This window comes from Apium graveolens, chromosome 9, assembly GCF_009905375.1.
Source record: "Apium graveolens cultivar Ventura chromosome 9, ASM990537v1, whole genome shotgun sequence".
Taxonomy (NCBI): Eukaryota; Viridiplantae; Streptophyta; class Magnoliopsida; order Apiales; family Apiaceae; genus Apium; species Apium graveolens.
Window position 1 is genome coordinate 138,137,148 of NC_133655.1, and position 17,676 is coordinate 138,154,823.

The 17,676-nt window shown below is 32.6% G+C and overlaps 2 protein-coding genes across 3 annotated transcripts; one reads left to right on the forward strand and one right to left on the reverse strand.

Annotated features, from left to right (window-relative positions):
* Positions 1 to 1,660: 1,660 nt before the first annotated feature.
* On the forward strand, positions 1,661 to 12,571 carry LOC141684364 (U2 small nuclear ribonucleoprotein A'). Its single transcript, XM_074489288.1, has 8 exons — positions 1,661 to 1,815; positions 4,515 to 4,555; positions 4,719 to 4,848; positions 4,935 to 5,140; positions 10,162 to 10,332; positions 10,947 to 10,997; positions 11,145 to 11,318; positions 12,231 to 12,571. The coding sequence occupies exons 1-8, from the start codon at positions 1,734 to 1,736 to the stop codon at positions 12,234 to 12,236; spliced, it is 861 nt and encodes a 286-aa protein (XP_074345389.1). The 5' UTR covers positions 1,661 to 1,733; the 3' UTR covers positions 12,237 to 12,571.
* Positions 12,572 to 14,313: 1,742 nt separating this feature from the next.
* LOC141687263 (inositol polyphosphate multikinase beta-like) lies at positions 14,314 to 16,581 on the reverse strand. 2 transcript variants are annotated; one of them, XM_074492470.1, is made up of 3 exons: positions 16,424 to 16,551; positions 16,148 to 16,182; positions 14,314 to 15,488 (listed from the first exon to the last, which is right to left on the reverse strand). In XM_074492470.1, exon 3 carries the CDS (start codon positions 15,387 to 15,389, stop codon positions 14,541 to 14,543), a length of 849 nt encoding a protein of 282 aa, XP_074348571.1. In that variant the 5' UTR covers positions 15,390 to 15,488; positions 16,148 to 16,182; positions 16,424 to 16,551; the 3' UTR covers positions 14,314 to 14,540. The 2 variants fall into 2 exon arrangements, with proteins under 2 accessions (XP_074348571.1, XP_074348570.1); XM_074492469.1 differs by lacking the exon at positions 16,148 to 16,182 and having other exon boundaries at positions 16,424 to 16,581.
* Between the last annotated feature and the right edge of the window lie 1,095 nt (positions 16,582 to 17,676).

Here is a 17,676-nt window from a genome sequence, read left to right on the forward strand (position 1 = left end):
ATCTAAGAAAATTAATTATTTAGTATAATGTAACAAACAAGTAGCATCGTTAAATGAGGGATTCGTATTGATGAATTAATAGAGCTATAATATGAATGACTATCGACAAGTCCAAGTGCAAGTAAATGACTATCATAATCCATCTACAGGCCCAACAAAAAAAGGTTTTTAAAATTCTTATATAAATTTGGCAAGTATCATATACTCATATTTGTATAAAATAGATAAGTAAATAAATATATATTAAATATTTTAAAATAATATTAGCGGTTCGGTTTTCGGTTACGGTTTTATCCTTAAAACCGTAACCGTTACCAAACCGTCCGGTCGGTTCGGTTCGGTTACGATTTTTTCGGTTTTTGTCGGTTTCGGTTTTTTTCGGTGCGGTTTTTCGGTTTTTCGGTTTTTCGGTCCAGTTTCGGTTTTTCGATTTTTTTTGCTCACCCCTATCTGTTGTTTCAATTTTAATTATCAAACTAGCCGTGCGAGACGCGAACTTCTATATATATTAAAATATTATTTCAAACAAATTTGTATTTATATAAAAATAATTTTTAAATATGATAAATAATTATTTTAACTTTTCATTAAATTGTCTTACTTCCTTTTTTTAATCCTAAACGGATTTTTTTTATCACTGATCCCCGCCGGGACGAGGATTCTCGCGAGGATGCATGAGATGCGGGGAATAATTAAAAAAGCAATTTTATATTTTTAGTATATTTTTTAAATAGAAAACAGTATATTAATTCCTTATATATAAAAATATTAATTATATCTCATATTTTTAATATCAAATCATATTAAAATTTATTTTTAATGTAAATGAATGTCTAATTAAAAATATATATTATATCATAATGTAGAAAATTTGATCAATAAAATTATAGATTATTTTAAAATTATTATAATTTTTTAAATACTAATTTTATAAAAATTTATTTAATAAAAAATATATAAAAATATATAAAAATTTATCGAGGTTGACTAAGATAATTTTTAAATATGAAGTGAGTGAAAAAAATATGAAGTGATGATATTTTTAAAATTTTGTAATAAAACTACAAAAATTAAATAAAAAGGAGACACGTAAATAATATAAACTAATATTTTATTTACTCAAAAATTAAAGTAATAAAAAAGAATTTGTTAAAAAAAGGATATAGCTCATCTAATAAATTTTTTAATGTAAACTCAAGAATATATGTAGCTTGTATTTTGAGTAGAAGATTTGGGATTTAGGAGATACAACAATATATCTATTTTTAATAATAATTGTGTGAGTAATGGTATTTTTATAATTTTCCAACATAAAAGGGCAGTATTGTAATTTTACCGTTATTAAAATTTCTTAATTTATCCCTAATTCTCTTTTATTATATATAAGGAGATATAATATAAGTTAAACTACGAAAATTTAAAAAAACGGCGTTAAATAAATAATATAAAGAAACATTTTATTTACTTTAAAATTAAAATAAAAAAAAAATTATGATTGAAAGAGACGATATAATTTATTTAATAAGATTTTTGAAAAAAATTCAATGAAATATATAGTATAATGGTAGTGAAATGTACTTAGAAAAGATAAATTGATAATTTTACGGCCATTAAAATTAGTCAATTTGCTACCTTTAAATATACGGATGGAGATATTAGTAAAAAAGAAGAGGGCTTTATAAATCTGAGAAACAATCGTTGATTTTGGTTTTAGGTTTGAGAGAGAGAGAGAGATGGTGAGACTAACGGCGGACTTGATATGGAAGAGCCCTCACTTCTTCAACGCCCTTCGCGAGCGTGAATTAGATCTTCGAGGTACCCCCTCTCTCTCTCTCTCTCTCTCCCTCCCTCTCCCGATCCCTCTCCCTCCCTCTCTCCCTCTCCCTCACTCTCTCTCTCTTATATATATTGACACATTGATGTGTATGGAGTGTATCCTACCTGTCTCTGTAACAATTTACTTTATAGTTTAAACTATACCGTACTGTATTTCAATTACAATTTATTTATTTATGTACTTATGTTTCTGATATATGCAATTAGTATTCATTATATTTTGATTTTTTAGCTCCATTTTGACTGTGTGGCTTACAGATATAGATTCGGTTGATAGTTCCTAGGATCGAATTTTGCGGAAGAAGTATATGAGTTCTCTAGCTGGAAATTTAGGAGTAATCTATTTTACTTTAATTTTGATAATAAATATAACAATATTCTGATCTTGTGTAATTAATAATTATTTTTCTCACTCTATTAATTTATGCATCACATATTACGTCAATGGATAATTCAAAATAAGAAGTTTAAGTTGACTACCCGAGTCCCGGACTTTAAGCACACACTGTATTTACTATTTAGATATGTCGTAAATACCGAACTGACTGCTGACTCTGCGGATCAAAAATATTGTTCAGATGATTTTCTTTTTCCAGTTAACATCCTAAATTTCTTGTAGAGTTATTTGGTTTTGGTGCCTTTATATACACCAGATTGACATGTGGAAACTGCAAACTATAATATCTATACCTCACCAGAGTTCAACCAAAATTTAAATTAAGCTTCCATTTACATTCTGTTTACCCCAGCAAGTGGTATTAAGTATCAACGCCGATTAGCTTGGAGATTAAAGGTTGATTGGTGTTAAATTAAGGTATAAGTTTAATGGAAGTTTAATTTCAATTTTAGGTTAATTGTGGCAACCTGTATGCTTATATTTTTATCTTTGCATGTGTGTTATGTTGCTCTGTAATTTGTCCAAATAATGGACCGCAGTTTGTTTTAACAACTCTGGGTTATTATTTAAAAGATAATGCCATGGATAATATTTGCAATGCAACTTTGACCTTATATTGTGAATTTGTTCCTAACATGATATTTTTAAGCTGGCTTGCAATTTTATTTATTATTATCATGTTGTTCTCTATTCAAATACATTATTTGATAATATGTGATTTCTAAACTATTAAAACAGTGTAATGCCATAGAAAAATTATGAATTACATGAAATCAACCGGTGCTTGATATGTTGGGTGATTAGTAAGATATTGTGTATTTATTATAACTGAAGTAATGATAATTTATAAATTTTGTTAACTAACGGTTTGACCATGTTATACATCAACCCCACACACACATATACTATATTATTTGAATGCACCTGTTAACATATTCTACTATATTGTTTATGTTATTCATTTTGAAATAGTTTATATCAATACAAACTTATAAAGGAATGCATATTTTTCGAAAGTGCAATGTTCATCTTAATATGTAGTACAATTTTTTTAACTCATTATATAAGCGTTAAGTTAATGTCTAAAGAATAGTAAATATTTTTGTGATAAAGCACTATGATTAGTAGTATGAATATATTCAATCTTATTTTATATCCACTCTAACAATATTTATTCCTAATATATAGTGTAATAAGAGTACGGAGTTTAATTGGAAATATAATGTAGGAGTGCTTGAATTCGGAAGGATACAAGTCGTAAAACGTTCATAGAAAGAGGAAAATGCATGAAGAATGTAGTTTAAAATAACGTTATAGTTTAATGCAGTAGGATTAACAATAGCATATAAAGTAGAAGTAGATATTCTGTACACCGTGGTTATTTTATACGAAAGGTGCACTTTACAAAAATTGGCTAAAGAAGTGAGAAAAATTCAGAGTGTTTCGTCAATAGCCACAGAAGGGAGAAAATTGTAGATTGTGGATTACATAAAATACTATCTCGTTTGTATATTTTTGAAGAAGTAAAATTATGTAGCAAAGTTGTACAAGTACTATAATTCATAAACTTTTGTATGATCTATATGCAAACGTGATTGCATGCACTACTTATTGGTATAGCCGATGTCTTTGAACATGGTTTTCACCATTGCTTGTTAAGAAGATTTTATTTTTGAATTTTTAGCAAGTTATAATGTTGTCTCTTATTGTTTGTATGGGAACCTATTATAAATGAGTTATAGACTTATATTTAGAACAGAGGTTTGTAAACTAAGAATTAACAAACAACTAACTGGGACTTGTTGATATTGTGATTTTAGTTAATTTTTTCTCCAGTAATATCATTTATAATATGTTGTATATTTAAAATCAAATATCATGTATTAAACCTTTTATTTGATAATAAGAGTTCTTTTCTCCTAATTTTTTAAATAATTCCTCAATAATTTTTAATGAATAAAAAAACTGATGGGACAAATTTTAAATCCATTTCATGATTTTTTTTCTTTTTCGTGCGAAGAGTACTATGAGAAGTTTTTATTGAAGGAAAGTAATTTTTATATGATATGGTACTTGGAAGTTATTCCATTCCATTTCATGTTTTGCCTTTTCATGTTAATCCATTTAAAGTTATAGTCTAGTTAAATATAGTTGAGGGAGTGGTTGCTGAATCAATGTTTTATGGTAGACTCAAGTTCTTTATAGAACAGATAGAGATAGATATTATTTTTTAATGTTTTGTAACTTGCTTCTTATAATGGATGCTTATCTGTGTTTACAGGCAATAAGATAGCTGTTATAGAGAATGTTGGTGCTACCAAGGTTAATTTTTATTACAACTATTCTCAGATTTTATTATTTGTTAGGTTTATTTGAGTCTTCAAGTTATGGTTTATTCATTTTTGATTCACATTCTCTTCATTTATCTGGTTATAAACTGAAAGCTTATAGAGTTTGTGTTCTCCCTCTCTTTATATATTTACAGGATCAATTTGATTGCATAGATTTGTCAGATAATGAGATTGTTAAGCTTGAAAACTTCCCTTATCTAAATCGTCTTGGTACTCTGTTACTTAACAACAATAGAATCACTCGTATCAGTTCCAACATTGGAGGTAAAGACTCCTTCGCCAAATTTGTTTTTGTTCGGAATTATGTGGTTTTGGTTTACTTTTACAAGTTCTTATGTTTGAATGTGCAGAGTTCTTGCCAAACCTTCATTCTTTGGTACTTACTAACAATCGTCTTGTTAATTTGGTTGAGATTGACCCGCTTGCATCATTCCCCAAGCTGACGTTTCTTAGTCTACTTGATAATAACATCACAAAGAAACCCAACTATCGTCTGTATGTCATCCATAAACTGAAGTCTATAAGGCTGCTAGATTTCAAGAAAGTGAAGCTAAAGGTCAGTCCTCTATTGCTAATAAACCTGTTTTGTTATCAATGTGTTTTCTTTCATCAACATAAAATGGAGAATGACTAATTGATGAAAATGCCGATGAAGTGATTGGTTTCTTTTGCTAAATACCGTGGAATTATTATCAGGTCTCCTATGATACAGTAGTACAGGATATAGGGAATGATGCTAAAGAGAAAAGAAAGATACACGTACCATGTTTGTTGGCCAGTAGCGTTAATGGTCAAATATTAATAATCTGACAAGTACTGGAGAACCGAATTGTCAATAAATAAATTTACTAATGTTAAAATTCTGATTTATATTAGTGATAATCTGTTAAAATAAGTTACCGTCCAAGGCTAAACATCTTGTCCTAGAGTCCTAGACACTCTCTGGTTGGCAGTTGGCTTAATTAGATATACACATTTAACAAGATTAATAACCATATTTCTCAATCCATATACTGTTGATCTGTTACAAGTGAATGAATCACGTGGGCTGGATATGAGACAAATTTGCTTCATAACCACAACGTAGCTACAGTTGGATTTTGTATCTTTGCTTGTGTCACTATGCCTTCTATTCCTAGGAGAAATACAGAGAAAGTAATACAAATATTGTTTTTCGTGCACATTCTATCATGACCTGTAACAACAAATGCCAAAGTGTCAGGAATCAGTCTTAGTATACTAAGTAATAGTAGTAATACTAGTAGTAAGGCAGTAGTAGTAAAGCAGTATGACAGTAGAGTCATTAAGGGCATTTTAGTCTTTGTTTAGTTAGTTGCTCTACTGGGTGATATCTATAAATACCTGATGTAAACTCTCATTTTCATCATGATTGGAATATATGGAAAATGGCATTTGCCACCAAATCTCTCTCTCTCTCTCTCTCTCACTTTCTCTCTCTATAACTGAATTCTCTCTCTAAAACCTATTTTCTTGTACAAGTTTCTCTCTCATTTCTCTCTGAACTCTCTCTGATCTCTCTGATCTCTGTCTCATCTCTCTATTTCTGCTCTACTTTAGCTTAGTCTAGCTACTTTCTTACTCTATTAAACAGAAAATACCAAAAATAGTCAAAAACTAGGTCAGAAACATACAAGTTCCTGAAAAATTGGTATCAGAGCTGTTGTTTTCGATCTATTGTTGCTTCCTCTGTGTTGTGCATCTCCAGACGAGTTGTGCGAGTTTAGATGCACAACAATCGCATCTGTAATCTCAGAGATCTTCTCAGATTAGTCCAGGTGCTCTGTTCTTAAGTTCTCCTCTCAGATCTGTTGATTATCTACTGTTCTTAGCTATTTTTGAAGTTGTTTTAGTTGATTGCTTTCCGTTTAGTTGTTATTAGTAAAAGCTAGTTGAGCTTATTGGAGAAAAGTACAAAAATAGCAAGTTTGCTACAGTTTTGGTGTTGCTAGTAGTAAATACTTTGTTGTGAAGTTCATATTGTTCTGTTGGTGTGGAGAAGGTTATGTACTTGAATCTGTAAGTACTATAGGTGAATTACTGTGGTATATTGGTGCTCTGTGGTTGTGTTTGGTTTTGAGTTGTTGTAAAGAGTTGGAGTGATTCTGAGTAGTAATATACAGTGCCTTGAAGGTGTTCGAGGAATTGTCAGTGTGAGTTTTAGTGATTACTGGAGTTTGTAGTTGTTAGTTGGAGAAAGGATCTGTGTTGTGAAGTAGCTAAAGTTCTGTGAAGTTGTGGTGATTGCTTGCTAGGTGTTTGAGTAATTGTTTGAGTGAACTGAGTTGGAGAAACTGCTGTGTTTTGGAGTTGATCCTGATTAGGATTATTGCTGATTGTTGGGAGTGATAACTGGTGAAGAGGTTGTGTAGTAGTACTGTGTTGTGAAGTGAAGGATTGAGAATTTGGAAACTAGAAGGAGTGTGTTCTGTGTAAAAACTAGCATTGATCTCAAAATGTTTGATTAATTGCCTTAGTAAAGAAACTCTGAATTGATTTAGTATCTGGAAGTAAAGGTGTGTCACTGAGATTGAAGTTGTAATATTGCTGTGCATTAGAAGTTGTGCACTTCAGGTGTTTGTTATATTGTTGTGAAGTAATTGAGACTATAAATTGTTAAGGAGTGTGTGTTGTTGTGTTGTGCAAGCAGAGTTTATGATCAGTTGTTGCTGGTGTGTACCACTGTAGTGCTATTAGAGTGAGTGTTTGTAGTTACTAGTAGAGTAAACATGGAAGAGACAAATGAATTAAATTTTGATGAACTTTTACAAGAGGTTCAAGAACAGTTCCTTGGTTATAAGGAGAGTTTGGATAAGATATTTCAGGATTTGGAAGAATTGATTAGTTTAGCTGATCAGAAAATGGAGATTCTAAAAAAGAGGAAACCTCAAAGAAAGAAGACTGTTAAGTTTGTGAATTCTTTTGCTAAAACAATGACAAATTGTAATCAGGTTGAAGTACCTGAGCCCTAGCATCATTTCGAACTTAGTTTTCCTAAGTTTATAGAGGGCTCAAGTGTGACAGAATGGATACAGGACTGCGAGCAATACTTCTCTGTGATTAAAGTTAGGGATAACCAAAAAGTTGCAATTGCTGGAATGCACTTCGAAGGCACAACTAGGAAATGGTTACATGTTTATACAGTAGTGGAAAACAGCTTTGTGTGGTCAGAATTTTGTAACCAGTTCAATGCCAGATTTGGAGTTCATGGACAAGAGTTTTTGTATGATCACTTCAAGCAAGTTCAGCAGGACACTACTGTGGAGTTAAAGGAGTTTTCTGGTATACAAATGAAGAAGGAAAAGTTTAAAGATCCTGCAAATTCTGCTTTGGAAACTTACACAAACGAACCTTTCTATGATGAACAACCTGTTTATGATGCATTTCCAGTAGAAGATTTAGAAGATTGGCAATCTGAAGAAATCATTTGCAAAGCCTTGGGCGTGGAGGACTTCTTTAAGCCCAAGAAATTTATTGAAAAATGTAGTTCTACTTATGCAATGGAGAAAAGCAAGTTAGAAAGTGACACGAAGTTATGTTCCTTTGGAAGTTTACCTATACATGGTGATATACCCAAGATTGATAGTAGCTACAAGGTTGAAGACAAACAAGGTAACAGTGAAGCAGTGTCTTCAGAAATTACAACCAACATGGGTGGGAGTGCTAAGGTTTCCCTTGGCAGAAATTTTAAGGATTTTCCAACAGTTGAAATATCTCATAATGGGGGTAAGGGATTAAGCAATTTTGGTAAGGGCAACATGCTCATCTTTGATTCAGGAGGTCAAGTGCTAAACAAGCAGTTAAAAGGTTGTAATCACAAGGGTGAGGTGAAATTAGAAGAAGTTGGATTGAAAGACTTTGCTGGTAGTCAATTCAGGCATGGGCAGGACATGGACTTTTTTGCAATAGAGCATCTATTGAAGAAACCTTCTCCGTTACAGAGGATGGTCTATGTCATTGAGATTGGAACTGCAGATAGATTGCAAAGCCAGTGCCAGAATATTCAAAAAGAGTATGGGTTTGACAAAATTGTTTGTGAGACTCATCATAAATTTGTTGATTATGATGGAACTGGGATTGTACTAACCCTCAAGTACCATTATATGGGGATGGTATATGGCAGACCTGACACGAACAAGTTTCTAAGATCTAAATACCATGAAGCCTCAAGGAGAAGTGTTATAACATACAATTTGATCCAGGGGGAGATGTAATTTGTCTCCATGGTGTACTACTTGGTGTATTTACTGGTGATTTACAAATCAACCATTTATACAAGATGTTGGAACAAGACCTGTTCATTAAAGGAAAAGAAGGTACAGGAATTAAGGCTCATTTTCCAAGTTACCTGAAGATCATTTGGACCTGGGCAAGGAGGTTAATTTGCAGTTTGCACACCATGAGGACATGGTGTAAATTTAACGGGGGAGTAATGTCAGGAATCAGTCTAAGTATACTTCAAGTAATAGTAGTAATACTAGTAGTAAGGCAGTAGTAGTAAAGCAGTATGACAGTAGAGTCATTAAGGGCATTTTAGTCTTTGTTTAGTTAGTTGCTCTACTGGGTGATATCTATAAATACATGATGTAAACTCTCATTTTCATCATGATTGGAATATATGGAAAATGGCATTTGCCACCAAATCTCTCTCTCTCTCTCTCTCTCTTACTTTCTCTCTCTATAACTGAATTCTCTCTCTAAAACCTATCTTCTTCTACAAGTTTCTCTCTCATTTCTCTCTGAACTCTCTCTGATCTCTGTCTCATCTCTCTATTTCTGCTCTACTTTAGCTTAGTCTAGCTACTTTCTTACTCTATTAAACAGAAAATACCAAAAATAGTCAAAAACTAGGTCAGAAACATACAAGTTCCTGACACAAAGTGTATTCTGACATTGTTTGAGCCAGTTAAGTCATTCTTGGGTATTGTTCATGCACATATTTAACAACTGTAAGATATTCTTAATTAGATGAATACAAAGGTATTTAAGTAATTATGTAAAATAACTAAGTTCATAATTTTCGTCTGCATCATTGCTTATAAGAGAATCTCCAAGAGTCCCTTAGCCCATTCCTTATAAATATAATAAACAATTAGGTTTAACCTTTAGGACACCATAAGTGAAGACAACTCCAACAACACTATTTATATATGCTCCTTATTATTAATATAATATTAAATTTAAAGAAGGAAATAGAGAGAGAGGAAAAAGAGGATTAAAGATGGAGGGAAATGGATATTTTATTCATAAAAATGAAATAAGGGGATGAGATAGGGTTCCTTAATAAAAGGCAGAAGAGGAGCATGTCAATTTTTAAGGGACAAGTAGTTAGTCTCTGGGAGTGACTTTTATGTCAAATTTCTTATATCTTGAATTCAAGGGTTCATTTAGCCTGTCTCTTGGAGGTGCTCTAATCTATCAGTGTCTCGGTTCTGCTTTGGTCAGTTGATTGCATTTGCGTTCAGATTTATGTTTATATTGAAAATGTGTATATACTAATACTTTCTAAATATGATTTCAGTGAAGGTGTTTTATCTGGTATTTTTTTAATGTTGATAGGAGCGAACTGAAGCAGCTCGTATGTTTGCATCTGAAGAAGCTGAAGCTGAGGCAAGAAAGGAATCTGTAAAGACATTTGTACCTGGTGAGATACCGGCCCCTGAGGTTTCAAAGGAAGAGCAGGCACCAAAAAATGTTGCCCCGACACCAGAGCAAATCATAGCTATCAAGGTATTTGCTCTTGTCATTGTATGCCACAGGTCATTATTTTTTTACTTCATTCACAGATTACTGGTACTTGAATTTGGAGGAAGATGGTTCTCGAAGACTGTTTAAAAGAACAATGATCAATTTTTCTTATTCCACCAAATTTTAAACCAGCAGCCTGAATGGAATTTTTGAGTAAATTTCTCAATTGTTATTTCCAGAAAAATGTGGTTGAAATGTGAGTCACAGTGATCAAAATATTTACTGTAGTGGATTACTGGATTCCACACAAGTATAAAAAGTTTTTGTTCTTTTTCAACTCTAGTGGACCACAAAATAGTAGTCTATGGAACATTTATATGTAATATATAAGTATCGATGTCTTTGGATTTAGCCTATCCACTATAGGATTCCCCTTTTCTCTCGGTAATAAGATGTTGACTGTTGAGGGCTCAAGACTCAGGCAGGCATTTGTGGGTGTATTTTTAGAATTTATGTAATTGACCATGACAGAAGTAAGGTCTTTGGATTTTTCAGACATTCCTCTTTTGCTCGAGTGATTATGATTTCTGACCCTCTAATGATTCTATATAAATCCTCTAAATGCTTTCCATTGAATTTTTTTTATGTGTGTGTAGGCTGCCATTGTTAATTCCCAAACACTTGAAGAGGTTGCAAGGCTTGAACAGGTTATACCCAATTTCTGTAATCTCTTAGTCGTTCCTTTCTGGTTCCTAATCTATTATATTGTACAGAGTATGAAATACTGTTTAAATTTCCTTGGTTCAAAATAGTTGAATTTTTTAATGATACCATGGTTTTGCATACTGGAGCAGGCATTGAAGTCTGGCCAGCTTCCTGCAGATCTTGATATTAGTGATAATGATCCCGTGACAACCAACAAAAACATCAAAGTGGACAAAGTAATAAGTGAAAGTGAAAAGGAAGTTAATGATGGGACAAGTAACGTCAGTGAAGAGAAGAATGACGGGCCTGCAGATATGGAGCAGGTACAATCGGTTTACTATTGTCTGACTAATTTTTCCCCTGCTTGATTTGCGATAGGTTATTCCATTTTCTTCAACCACCCTTGAGAAGACAAATAAACTGCCATTCCTGTTCTGCATGCTTCTAGAATTCATGTGTTTTAGGAGTGATTTTAATACTTGGCATGAACTACCTTTTGTGTGGTTTAGTAAGATGGCCTTTTAGTACCAACTTATAAAGGGTAGTAAATTAGCAAAAAAAAAAAAGAAAACAAAAAGCTTATAGAGGTAGTTGGAATAATAAATATTGTCATTGCTATATCTTGACATAATGATTGGATAATCATTTAAGTTTAAACTACTGTAGTTTTGTAGTGTGGTGTGACTTATGTTGATTATTTGTGGTTAAAGTTTAAAATGATAATTCTTTACTCCCTCCATTGCAGTCAAAATCTCTTAGTTTGAGTTTTGAAGGTCCAATTGACCAAATTTTGCCTAATAATTAACACACACACAAATACCATATAAAAAATACTGCTAGTTTATTATTAGATTATTTTAATTTGTAAATATACGAGTTAACGAAACAATCATTTTTAATTTTTTGTCAAAATAAAATCAATTTGCCCTTGAAAAGTTAAACTAAGCAAATTTGATCAGGACGGGGCAGTCAGTACTAATAAAGGGTGGGGTTCTTGATTGTGACCACACAAGTTAAATATCCGCTGCATAGTCATTTTCGAGTCCTTTTCTTGCACAAGTTATTTGACTCTTGTTAATAATTCTTGTTTTAACATCACAGTAATATATAAGAATACATGTTTAGAACTACCTATTTCTATATTAATGATAAGATTGGCATAAAAGTCCTGATAGTGGTCCTTTTATATCCCACCATGTCATCTAATATTTTCGCATGTATCTTTGACATTTCAGGAATAGATCCTTGTGCAATTTATTGCAGACACTGTGGATGGTGAGATGCATTCTTGATCCAATATATTTTCCATCATACATTTGTCATTTTGTGAGGCCACTGGTTGGTGTATCAGTAGATGATTTTCTAGAGCCATTGAGTGGTGTATCAGTAGATATTGGTTTTAAGTTGAAGTTAACAGGCTAGTGAGGAAGTTAAATTCAACGGGACTGATGTAGTAGAAGAAGAATGTATGTTATAACATTTGTATTCCCCTGAGAATTCTATTTCCTTGTTTATGTTTTCCAATATTTTGGGGGTTCAGCAGTCGGCACTAATGAAAATGAAACATGTTCAATCATGGACAGATATAATCCATCAATTATTAGTGACAAAATTATGACTTGCTTTCATGACAAAATCCAAGATTAACTCCAACATGGTTTGATTACTAGAAGTTGTTATTTTAATTAGGGTTTGTTTAGTGTGTTGTGCCGGGGGCATACTGTAATAATGATTTTTTTACGAGGTGGGCATACTCTAACAATGAATTTTTTTATGAGTTGCCTATTAATTACTTATTTTGACCTGCCGTTGAAAACCACCAAACTTCATGACCGGAATTTTAACAAAGTATCCTGGGGAGTACTGGAGCTCTTTAATGTTTTTGACTGGGTCCATTTTAAAGAAGCTGAATGCAGTACATGGGTGGCCTCCATCTAGCTATTGCAGTACAATCAACGTGGAAGGAAACAAGTTTCAGATTGCATAATAGTGGAATGCAGCATCCCACGGGAGTTTTAATTAACTGCCAACATCAAGCGTTCAGTTGGTGAGGGACTTCATTCATGTCAAAGGTTTAAGACCTGGGCAACAAAAAACCTCTTCTCCTCTTATTACTTCATTTCCACAAATATTTTATTTGCTTCTTCCAAGAACCCTTCCTTACAAATTCTTCTGATCATAACTGTGTAGGATTTGATATCAGGCCGTAACCCCCCCCCCCCCTCTCAAAGGGAGATTAAGAAAAAGATTTGCTGCCTCGTCGACTTTGCCGTCCTTGAACAATCCGTGAATTAGAATATTGTAAATGCATATATCAGGAATTAATTAAGCCATAGGATTCCATCATGTGAAATACGGACAGAGTTTCAACAGCATAAGTATGAATGTTTGGTAAAATCCTCTTAAACAGTATCCATCCGTGAGTGAATTATATGCGACTACATCAGGATATTGACCTCTTCCAATCATTAACTCTTTCAGATCCTCTGCATCTTTTATCCTTCCATCTCTGCCATAACCATTGACCAATATACTATACGTATGCACATCTGGAGATATTTTGCGGCGGTCCATATCTTTTAACAATTGCATAATATATTCCCATCGACTAAGCTTGCACGGACCTTGAATTAATGAGTTAAAGGTGATAACATCTGGTTGAATGCTTTTGTCCCTCATTTCGCCTAAAACAGCTAAAGCATCATCAATAATCTGTCTTTGAACAAACTATCAATAATAGTGCTAGAAGTTACTGTCCGGCATACAACATAAAAGCCACGGAAGTGTGACCCGTTTTGCAGAGGCCATCAATGATGGTGGTGAAGATAAATGCATCGAGTTGAATCTCTTCGTATATAAGAAGCTTCTCAAACAGACGCTCAGCCTCTAGCGACTTCTCTTGAGATAGAAGCCACTTGAGGAGAGTTGTGTAGGTAACAGTAGGGACAAAACCACACTTACTGATTCCGCCCAGTAATGAGAAGCCATAATCAAGTCTACTTAAGCGACAACAACAATCGATGACAGTGGTAAAGGTAACAAGATCAACTGCAATGCTTGAAAGACGCAATTCTCTAAACATAGAGACCGCTGCAGACTACTCGTTCATTCGAACTGATAGATTATGTAAATTGTACTAGTTATATATGGAAACAATTGTTAGCGTTAGCTGTAACTATTATGTAGGTAAATCAGATCCGTAAATCAGACCCCTGCATATATCCCTTAATATCCTCCTGAAGATATCAATTAGTTTGTAACACCTCTGTAACTAAGTATATAATTGAGAAGGATGCTAATGAAAATGACAAGGAAGAATATAACCTAAATAGAGAAATGCTATATTGAAAATTCAAAATTACTTCTGTTGCAAAAGAATTTCTCGATATTTGACCATGAACATAGCAATGCTATATTGAAAACTAAAAAGGTACATATATTCCAAAAAAAGGAAGTTATTTGATACCGAAAATCTTTGAAACTAGTATTAGATGACTACCAGCAGGTGTAGGTGGTGAACCACTTCTGTAATCCGACGTTACTGTTTAAGCATTCGGAGTGTCAATTATTTCCTTGATGAATTTTATCAAGGAGCATAAGCCGCCCAAGAAGTTGTGATCAATAACCCCACAACCATCCACGACATGAGCAAAATCTATAAGCTTGATTTTTGGTTTAGATTTATTCTCTTCCAACATCGAGCCCTTCTCATACATAAAAAGAATTGAGCAAGAATAGAAGTGAAAAACAGTTTGCTCTTCAAACCATGCTTTTAGCTCCAGCAGTTGTGCCAAAATCTCAGTTGAACCACCATATACAGTTGAAGCGAGAGAGCAATCAGGGTGCACACTCGAATCAGCAGACACATTTGAAGACACGAAGTTCCTTAAAACTAGCCTGACATCATCCACAGATAAACTCTTAATGTACTTCTTGTCAGGTTTCCACAAAGCAGATTCTTTGCTACCATTTACTTGTAACCCAGATATCCTGAATCCTAATGGTAGGCTTGTGGATGCCCTATCTTTGTGCAGACATTTATGGATATAGTCTTCAGGAGATTCTGGAGGCCAGGTTCTAGACCCTATCTTGATATCCATTATAGAAGGATTGACACGACCTGAAGCGAGATCTTCCAATATGAGGTGAGGATGCTTTCCAGATCCATCTGATGCCTCTAAAAGCTGAGTGCCATAGAAGATAGGGAAAAAATTGCGAATGCGATCAGGGATCGTAGTGCTTGAACAAAAATTTTCATAGAAGGCCACCTCTTTGGATCCACGTTCACCATTTTGAAGAGGCTTGTAAAAGCGTCCTAACTCGTCAACAAGGGGACCAAGCTTCCCATCACGGGCTTGGTGTCCTGCCACTTGATGACTTGGTGCCTTCAACATCTTCGGACTGAAACCTCACAGCAAAAACAATTATACAGACTCTCTTTTATTCTCACTAAGTCTACCAAGTCCTTTAACATTAAGATAACTTGGCCTATCCTGCAAGTTGAGATGAAAAGATTTTTAGAGAGAGATAGAGACTAGGCGCTGCATGCACAAACTACACGATTACTCTAGTATTCCTTGACTAAACATAGAAAAAAGTTTTTATAAATAAAGTGAGCAAACAACAAAAATCAGGTAAAATCAGGAAATTCTAAAAACCCAGCAGTTGGCACTTGGCATTGCTTTACATAAATTTTCTACAAATGAAATCCTTTGTCGAGAAAGTAAAAGAAATGTCTCAACCCCAGCCACCAGACATGTGAAAAAAGATAGGAGATATCATAGAATAGCTTATAGTTATAATTATAAAATAAGCCATTTACATTTTACAATTCATTAAGCAAGATGCCCGATCTTTTCCTCCCTAGGTCGTTATCAGATTTCTTTTCACATCATCCCTACTCTGTCCAACTCGAACAACTTCTAATTTGTTAAAGTATCTAATATAAAATTACTATCTCTCTATTCTCTGCCTGTCTCTGATCCATCTAATTTCCAAACACAGTACTATAGCAGTTGAAAATGAAGCATAAATAAGAGCAGCACGGATCATAAATCAAGATAAATATACACGATGCAATTAAAACATTCTCCCAATACATTAAGATATCAAAAAAGTTGTCATCTAACATAGTATCATATCTCGGGTTTACCTCGAGATCTCAAGTCCAACCCTGTCCCCTGCACCCTAAATTTTTTAAAATTTAATTAGGAAACTAAAATTTAGTCGTATCCCAATCAAGGACTCCAACCAAATCAACTATTAAACACAATAGATTATCTAGCAAATCACCTTCAACATATTTATAAGAGTACATTAGTATGATTAGACCTTAATTATGCACAAATGGAAAATAAGTATTTGTAAAATTGAAGTATATATGTAGCTAGAAAACCCATAAATATCAAATTTAATAGAGAGAGATTACCTATATAAAGTGTCAGTGAGGCATTTAATCAAACACTCGGTAGACGAGGATAAATCTTAAGCCTTTTCAATGATTTAGTCGCAAGTTTTTCCAATGAGAGATTTGTTCAACAGATAAAATAGAATCTATACTATACGATCTATCTATATGTACTACTACGGGAAACACATTGGTTGTAAGTAGTTTTATTATATTTAAAATATGATACTTAATATTATATTTAAAATAAAATTTTTAAAATTACTCGACTATCATTTCTATTATATTTAAAATAGAACACTTATATTATGCTACTTAATATTATATTTAAAATTGGACACCTAAAATTAATCGTATATCAATTCTATTATATTTAAAATAGGACACTGTTGTTGATCGTTAAATTTATTTTTAAAAATTAGTATTATTTTAAAGATATAAGATTCGAATTATGCCGGCAACATATTAAAATTATGAAAAAATGAGTATTCTTTAAGAGATATAATCAAAATTAGAATTTACAATATATATGATAAAAACATGCACGAGTTATATACTAGTATACTGTAATAATCGGAATGAGATATAATTTGGTTCAAAATTATTCTCTAATTTTGATTATTAAAGAAAATAAATAAATAGTGTTATATATCCGTTAAACTACTAGATATATATTCTACTTATGCTACTAAACTATGACCACAACGTATCTTATTATTAAAAAATAAATAAATAGTGTTATATATCCGCTAAACTATCAAATTGTTAAACCATTAGACATAATCTATTTATTGTACTAAAGTTATCCTATTATTTTTATTATAAATTTATAATTGTTATATATTTACAAAAATATTTTAAAAATTATAAATAACGGGATAGATAAAATTTCAAATTATTAACGGGAACACGTGCATCTCACCAAATTTAAGTCAGTAAATATTAATTAAAAAATGTTCAGCACATGAAAAGTGAAAACAAATTAATTAATAGGGATGGTGGATTTTTTAATAAGCGACTTCAGAAACAAGGTACCCGTTTGAAAAAAAAGAGGACAGGCCCTCTTGATCGGCCCACATCAGTGCCTCGAAGTTCGCATCAATCTGATTATTTTATCCGAAAACACATTCATCCTATTTTGATGTTGCACATCCCATTTTAATAATACACTTTTTAAATTTCACATATATTAAAAAAATAAAGGATGTAATATCTATTTTCTCATTTTTACATAATAATATAACTTAATTTTTACATATTACATTAATTACACA